The following is an 8,671-nucleotide window of genomic DNA, read 5'->3' on the forward strand; positions in this document are numbered from 1 at the left end:
TGTTCAAGTATATTGGCTCCTAGATGACTCCCATATAGTCGATTTAGCGTATATTTAGAGTCTAAATATTTTAGACAATATATTATTTGCCTTAAAAGACCGGAACATGTCAGCCCGTTTAAAAGCGCAGATGTTAATTGCAACCATTTTTCAAGTAGTACATGACCAGGCAACAGAGCTTCTGTCGAATATTTGTACAATGTGCGCACATTTTTGATTAGGGGTACCATCGACCAGTTGCGTTTATTTCATTGCCAAAAAAGCTGAATTAGTTTTACAAAAGGTGATGAATGGCATGAGTATTCGCGATATGAACGTATAACAGATGTTCTATTGGTGATTCCAGTTGTCGATATACAATCTTTCTAAATGTTAATATTGTGTTATACCTACAGTGCGTCATTCCCATGATAATGAAACGTCACCAAGACTGCCACAAGAGCAAAATACTGGTAGTTACAACTTAGTCTAACCGCCAATAACCATATATTAGAATGCAAAGTTCTTTTTTTACGGAGTTCGACCCGGGAAGCTCCTGGGGACCAATCTGAATCAGATTTGTTATGTTTTGCAATTATGTAACGACAAAAACTCCTAGACATATACATTTGCTCAACTTCACAATTTCTATGTTGAGCCGGGTATTTTAGACTGGGTTCGGATGTGATTCGGTCCTTTTGGCGCCCAACCGGCTTAGATTCTATTTCCATGGCCATCGATCTGATTGGAGTTATGACAATTTGTGGTTCGATTGGGACCAACGTATAGAATAGGTACGTTGTTGGATATATTTCATTTGTTATTTGGTGCAGTGTTTCTGAACCCGTTTTCTGGTGTAATCGAGTATCAATATACCCATAGCGTGTAACGCGTTTGCTTACCAGTTCCTGGTAACTAGCCTTACATTATCGGACCAAAGCGTAAATTTTATGCCTTGTTTATCTACGATCGGACAGAAAAACTAGTAAAAACGATATTATCAGCGGCCTATGGGAAACGGATAACTTTTGGGCCTGTCTTTAGCAATCTGTTGAACCACCAACTAAGAATGTATCAACGCCATGAAAGATTGCTTGTTACCGTCGGTATAACTAACTTACCGACAAGTCGTACTTCTTCCCGACGAAAAGCGTTCCCGATGCACTTTGTACACAGAAGTTTCTGGTATAGAAGAAACCTATACTGCCAATATCGGCCACTGTCTTTGTGAAAAAGCATTCATTAAAGTAATGCGGGGGTCGGCCATCTCTGACACTCGTGCCAATGATTTTAAAAGTACGTCAACCTATTTGCTAATTCATGTTCAGGTACTTTTTAAAATTTAACCTAATACATTGCTGGTTTTTAGTTTGTTATGATACATGTCTTAAAAATCAAGCAACACGAACGATTCTGTTTCCTTTTTTATTTTTAGTTTAATCAGCTGGCACGTATGAAATAAACCAATATTGCGTACAAAAATGTTGTCACGCCAAATCATTGTTATTTTAAATAACGGATAATTTGGCACGCGGCGTTTGAAAGGCTGACCCCTGAATTAGTGCAGGAAAACGAAATGGACAATATTGACATTTGATGATAATCTCCACCCGACAATTACTCAAGGACTATGTGCTGTTTGATCCTGGCGAATGGTCACGAACGAAGACCTACGCGAGTTCGTGTCAAGTGTTGTAATTACTCAGTCAGTTATAAAGTCAAAGTTTTCAAATGGTTTGACTTCCTCGCAACAATAAAATTTAGGGAATAAAAAGCAACCATACAACTTAAGGAACAAAGGGTGGTTTTGTACATTTAATCTTCGAGGGCTTGATTTTCTCCTAAATCTATATTTTTTCGTGGGTTTTGTGCTAAATGCCAACGACGATAACTTGGTGAAAAATTTAGTAAGGGTGTTTGATTGCACCAAATTTGCCACAATACTGACTCGGCACTTGGCATTGCAGGCTAAACAGTTTGAAAAAAATCGCGGCTTAGGTCACAGAGTAAGCCACAAGGTCGTCCCGGTTAAAAATATTTGCCTGTGCGATATATCGCCAAGTGTGTCCACGGAAAAAAACCGCCGTAGTGTGTATCGTCATATGTTGTAAAATCCTACGATAGTGTGTTTGTACTGCAATGAAAATATCCACAATATTTTTCCTGGTTGTTGTTTTTTTGTGACGTAGCTTCGGCCTTTTATATCTTTGTGACGTGAAAGGCAACCGGTTTGCGTAACCTTACTCTTGTGCTTTTTACAAATTACCGGCAGTGATGGATTCAAATCAAAACATTTTTTTTGTTGTTTTTGACTGTCATGGTTGTTACGAAATTTTACCTTTGGGTCACTGAGTAGAGAAAAATTCCCGTTTCCTGAAATAGGTTTGAGGCAGTGGTAGAGAATGTGCGTCATTGAAGTTACAAATCAAATGAGAGGTCAAAGTTACATCATTCGATTTCGGCAGATGGTTAAGGAAATTGTTTTCTCAATTGTGCCTTTTAACGTATAGCGCGGCAAGAATGAAGAGCAATCTATTACTTAACAAACCGGTTTGTTGGCAAGCTAAAATGCGCCTCGCCTCGCTAAGAACTCATCTGTGGTTTGTGTCTGTGCGCATGAACCGACTCGGTTGATGCTTATCGTTCTATTGCGGTTTTACGTTGTAGGTATTCCACGCAAGGCAATTTAATTGGTTGATGTATATCACGTCATCAAACTTTCAGCGTTGTCATTCACCTACGTTGACATTTCGACGGTGACCTATTAAAGAGGCTCAGACTTGCCATCTAATCTTACACAGACGTATGCGTTTTAGTGCAACTATAAAAAAACAACCGTAATTAATTACTAGAAGCATGTATGAACGTTCTCTACTTAGAGAATCCACGTCGTTGTATTGTACTACACCTACAACTTTTTTGTTTCCACGCATTTGGCCGGGACAGTAATGGAATTGAATACCACTTGTGCATTGCTTTTGTGGCAGGCTGTCTCATGCCCTTTTTTGTCGCGTTTGAGCCGTGCTTATATATAAATTACACGTCGCCGATTACACCACACGTCTACCAGTATTTTACGATCAACTTGGACATACACTAATAAATAAAAACCAAAAAATAAAATTTCCTGCAGTCACACAGGAAAGTTGGATCTATGCAGTTTTATTGCGCAATGCATATTCTTTTGGACAGTTTATGGTTTCTGTTTGTACAATTTTACTGAATAGCCTGAAGCGATGGTGGCGATTTCTAGGCGGTGAAGCTATGTGTGCGATCAGTCTGGCGCTCGAGGCAGCCATGCACATAAGTGAAGTTCACATTCAAGTGCTATTTTGAAGGATCTAGAAATCATATTAAATCAGTTGCAAGATAAATTTTAGTATGAGACTAGAACACTAATTTTAATTGAAAATTTACAAGTACAGAAAACTGTGTTGCAGAAGTGAAAGACGGATTTTGTTCTCTGATGTTATGTTTTATGTTGGAACAGATTAACATTTTTAAGATCGTAACATATATTAAAACGTTTCAAATGTTAGTTTCACCCAATCTGATTTTTCTTCATAAATGGCTTTGTTTTTGGCAATAGTAAATGAACAGTGTAGTGTTTACGTCGTTAAAACGGCATCTAAAGCGTGCAACTTTTAAACGAGCGACATCGACGGTTTTAAAACTTCGCAAAGTGACTTCAGTTTAACGAGCCCGTGGGAGCGCTCTGTTTACATTTCATGTAAACACAAGGTGCAATAACTTTTTATAACATCACACTGACATTGTTTTGTCTTTTAGATAGATATGGGAATTCTAAAAGAATCATTATGTTGAAACCCGAAAAGGGTATTAGTTTGTTAAATTTTCTTTGGTAATCGGATGTTAGTGTTTTGGGGAGGATTTTGACAAGTTTACGTAAGTATTTGTCGACTGTTGGGTAATTTTGCGAAAGAATTTAAATTAATTATTATTTCTGCTATTAGACTTTTTTTAAACTTTCAAAAATGATCAAAAAGAGGAAAGAATCTGTGTTTCTTCTCGCAACTATTATGTTATTTATCCAATTTACGAATGGTGAGATGTATCCATTCGGACCTGCACATGGCGACACAAATGTAACATTTAATCAATGGTCCACTGGAAACAGTGAAATTATTTTATTAAATCCGATACCGTTCATGGGAGCCGGAAGCATTTCTAAAATCTGGGTAAGTTTATCTTAGTTATTCAGGCAAGCATGCGTATTTTGTTAAATCATATCAATTTGTGTGCGTAGCCTATTGTTCAGATGGATCGATAGGTTTGGGTTTTCGAATTTATTTAAAGTTGGGTTTATCAGAGTTTGTATTAAGACCATTATACTACAGTGACTGCCACAAGTTAGTTCTTATGTGGTGTAGTTTTTCTACCTTTACTACGATTCACCACATATTTTTGCGTTAAAACATGCTGTAAATTACACTTGACAAAGAAATAGTTTCATTTACCCTCTATTACTCGGGGTCATTGTCATTAAACAAGTATATTGCACCAATAACTTGTCACTGTGCGACAGCATGCATACCACCGCGTTCATTATTTCATGCTAGGCGGTAATTTAACGCTAATCGTTTTATTTATGACACTTAGTTTTGCCTTACGGCGTCTAATTTGCTGCAATAAACAAAATCACATGCACAAACATTTGTCACTAACTGTCATTGGCCTGTGAGGGCAACTAAAACGTTATCAAACAAAACCACCGATGAAATTGTGGGTTTAAATACAATCTTGTTACAAAGCATTATTTCATTGTAATAAATATGGTAACATAGTACTTAGCCGGTTTTCTGCCGTACTCTTTAAGCACGTGTTTGTTTGTTTTTAGATTAGCACCTTTGGATCAATTTCCTACAGCGCAGTTCAAGACTGGAGACTGAATTTTATCTCCAATAATATTATCGTTTCTCCATTTTTCATCCTTTCGCAAGAAGGAACGAGCGCGCAAGTTTTTTATCGACAAACGGACAGCGACGATTATTTATTTCAACAACTGTCACGTGATATAAACCTGTCCATGCAGTCGACAAATGATCAGTGGTTCCAGCCGAAGTTCGCATTAGTTGTCACTTGGTATCGACTTGCGTCTTTATCCGATTCCAGTTTGGTAAGTATAAAGCCTCAACGCTGCCTTATTTTTTCCATAAATACAGGCCACCATAATAATATATGCTGAAAATGTGTGTTGGTCATTAAAATGTGTTTAGCTTAATTCGTTTCAAATGGTGTTGACGAGCAACGGGTTGAGAACATACGCGATATTCAATTACGGTGATATTACGTGGACGAGCGCAAACGGACGTCAGGCAGCTGCTGGAATGTTCGCTATCGGAGACAAATCTGCTTCCTGTTTTCATCATTTGTTTGGCTCCGGAGACCTTGAGGTGACTTTTTAGTTTGTGTAAATGCTACTAACATCAATGTAAACTTTAAATTATTTTAAAGTGAATGGGGACACGAATGTCTATAAAAGCGGACTATTAAATAACCAATGAATTTTTAACTTGTGGTATTTAAACGCACAGCAATTTTAGAAGCAGTGTACTTAAAGGTAATTAAATGGTTGTGTGTAAACTGGTTGGTGTTGCAATATATGTCATTTACCAAACTTCCTCTAAAGGGCAACGAAACGTTTAGAAAGCTGTTGGTTGTAAACCATGACCTGTGCAGACCGTGCCATTTCTAACCATAGTTTATTGTGTGCAGGTGTCACTCTTGTCGAAGCTATTTAATGCACCAGGCATCGTCGGTCGACATGTTTTTGATTTAACTGATCCTTTACGCTGCACATCACAATTCGGTACGTGTTCGCCACCTTGGGCTCTTTGTTTTGTTTTCTCTTGTGTGTCTGTTTATTTATGGTCCACTTAGGTGACGCGTGAAAACTAAAACTTACGCTTGGGAAACAAACTGCAACTAATATCAGCTGTAGCAACACAACACAAATATAAAAGCGAAAAAACTGCCTAATCTTTAAGTGTGTAATAGCAGTTTAAAATCTTCGAGAATTTGGAGTGATATTTCAAAATTGTCAATAAATATCAAAATTAAACCGCGGTTTTATCACAAAACTTGTCTCATAATATTTTGTAATGGGCACGCAGCAGCGCATTCCCTAAACATAGTTAAGTAACAAAAGTTTACACAGTTTAAGTTTGGCGCGAGTTTCACCAAACACTACCCTTACTCCATTTGAAGTAATTAGTTGAAATACTTCAGTTTTATGATGAACAAAATCATTGAGACTAATATAACTACTGAAAACGCTAGACAGATTTTACTAATTATAGGTTTGTTTGGCGTATCAGCAATTATTTCTGCAAGTAATTTGCGACACGACATACACAAATTATTGCATTTAAATTGCATTGTAACATACTGGACAGGGAGTCAACTTAATGCAAAATCACATTTCCGCTGTTTCAGAAACTCCATGTGGCGTGATTCCTAAATCTGACCGAGGATTTTATGTACCGTCGTTTGAAAATACAGCAAACAATTATCTTGGTTGGGAATTTTATGTCATGTTTTCATGCAAAGAAGGATTTTACATCCGACCAAATGTCAGAACACAAAACGTCAGATGTTTGTATGAAGCCGATTACTACGAGTATGCATGGGAGCTTCGCACACCGAAGTGTATCGGTAACTATTTGAAATAAAATCAGTTTTTTTATGTCAATAATTTAATCAACGCTGTTGCTAGATTTAAACGCCACCCGCCAGTTTGAAACAACTATTGAGGTGGGAAACCTTTCTGACACGTCCCTGCAATGGTTCAATGATATTGGGGAAATAAATGTCAGACTTATTACTTTGATCGAAGATACGGTAACTTAAATATGTTTTAAATCAAGTTCTATTAGTATGTTTATTCCATGAATATTACCAGGTTATTAAACTGCTGGACACAGTGGGAATTACTGGAACAGTCATAAATGTTAACAACATTACAAACAGCACAACAAGAAGGTATAAAAAATGTACAATGTGACACCTATAAGTGCATGATATGAAAAATTTAATCATGTGTTTTCTTGTGATAAACTTAATCGGCATAACGTTTTTTTTTTTTTGCAGCGACAATCAAACAATTGTAGTGGATTTTACAACTTTCGTACCGACTTACACGAATCGAAAATTAACCAACAATACGATGAAAGACAAAATTTCCACAGGGACAAGCAAGGAAATAAATTTGCTAACTTTTAACAAAGATCCGATTGTTGTTACAGGTAAAAAATATCTAGTTAAAAACGCTGGATAAATTGAATTCAAAAAGTAATAACGTCATAATTGTGTATTATTTTACATATTTAGCCTAAGCTTTTTTTCTTGTTTCTAGACGTCACCAACAAATGTTTGCAAGCGTGTCTATGTCGCATGCGGTTCGATCCTGCAACTTGTAGGACGGGTAAATTTCGACCCGATATACAATCTGATGCGTGTTGTGGAGATTGCTTTGGAATTCCCTATTCAAGTTTAATCAAGGCAAGTTGTCCTGCAGTATACCGACAAACGTTTGCTAAAGCTATATTACTTGCACTTATTGGGCAACTGTAATACGCTGTACCTTTAGCCAAAGTTAGATTGTCTCCTAGCTTCAGGTTCGGCTTTGCTCCGTAATGCGTTGCTGAGCATTATTTTTTTGAACGTGGTGACAAAACTATACACATTTAGAAAAAAGACAAGCTTTCCATTAGAATTTTAAAAGATGCTGAAATGTGCTATTAGAAGTTTATTTCTCATGGCCCATTCACATCCATGTTGACTGAACGCAAACAAACCCAGAACCCAGCATGTCAAAATCGACATCGTAAGCTCGAATTCTGACGAAAATTTGGTAGTTTCAGAAGAATTAGGGAGTGATGATTTGATACAGACTCAATGCAAAAATTGTAATGCCGTTGGTCCTGATTTTGCATGTCCTACAGATTATTTAATTGCAAAATTTGTTTTTACATGAAACGGTTTAAAATACATATAACCAATAATAAACGTAAATGCATTTTTACAGGCTTGTTGCGTTGACAAATTGTATGATCCAAAAAAAGCAATTTGTTGCAACGGAAAAATCCGCGGAGGAACCCGTTGTCCCAATACGTAACCGATATTTACTCGTTTCGCAAAAGGTGGTCGCCCGAATTTATATTATGTTTAGTTTCAATGTTGCAAGAATTCAAAGGGTGCGATCATCACCTGTTTCTTATTTTTATTTTGCATGCTCGTTCAATTTCTTTCATATATATTTTGCTTGTTTTTTTTCGTGCCGTTGTACAACGTAAATAAACCAAGCGATTTGTTCATTAGTTTTACAATAATTTATTTATCAGGGAAGCTTCTAAAAAAGTACACTAGCCAAGAAAGATGTAAAAAAATGTTGATTAAGAACGAAACCAATTCTGACATTTGTTTGTTTTGTTAAATTCAAACATCTGATCGCTAGGTGTCGTCAATGTATTCGTTACCATGAAACGTGGGGGTAAATGGCAAGGAACTTGGCCGAACTGTCTGGCGCGCCATATACCCATATACAGACATAAAAAACCCTGATCGGGATTCGTCCCCGGGAGAGTCCTGGGTCCGAACCCCGTGAAAAATAATAATAATAAAATAATAAAAATTGCATTCATAGGCAGGAACTTGGCCGAATGATCCGGTG

At 37.0% G+C, this 8,671-nt stretch overlaps 1 protein-coding gene across 1 annotated transcript; it reads left to right on the forward strand.

Annotated features, from left to right (window-relative positions):
• Window positions 1-3,751: 3,751 nt before the first annotated feature.
• LOC145224914 (uncharacterized) lies at window positions 3,752-8,318 on the forward strand. The gene is made up of 11 exons (XM_080091531.1): window positions 3,752-3,885; window positions 3,954-4,178; window positions 4,838-5,116; window positions 5,217-5,393; window positions 5,716-5,809; window positions 6,436-6,654; window positions 6,716-6,840; window positions 6,902-6,981; window positions 7,090-7,244; window positions 7,355-7,500; window positions 8,027-8,318. Exons 2-11 carry the CDS (start codon window positions 3,975-3,977, stop codon window positions 8,114-8,116), a joined length of 1,569 nt encoding a protein of 522 aa, XP_079947657.1. The 5' UTR covers window positions 3,752-3,885; window positions 3,954-3,974; the 3' UTR covers window positions 8,117-8,318.
• Window positions 8,319-8,671: the final 353 nt, after the last annotated feature.

Source organism: Phallusia mammillata, chromosome 4 (genome assembly GCF_965637545.1).
Source record: "Phallusia mammillata chromosome 4, kaPhaMamm4.hap1.1, whole genome shotgun sequence".
NCBI lineage: Eukaryota > Metazoa > Chordata > Ascidiacea > Phlebobranchia > Ascidiidae > Phallusia > Phallusia mammillata.

Coding starts and splice junctions, on each gene's coding strand:
- LOC145224914 (XM_080091531.1), top strand. CDS start 3,975: ATGATCAAAAAGAGGAAAGAATCTGTGTTTCTTCTCGCAACTATTATG. Junction 5,117..5,216: donor CTTTATCCGATTCCAGTTTG/GTAAGTATAAAG, acceptor AAATGTGTTTAG/CTTAATTCGTTTCAAATGGT. Junction 7,501..8,026: donor CCTATTCAAGTTTAATCAAG/GCAAGTTGTCCT, acceptor GCATTTTTACAG/GCTTGTTGCGTTGACAAATT.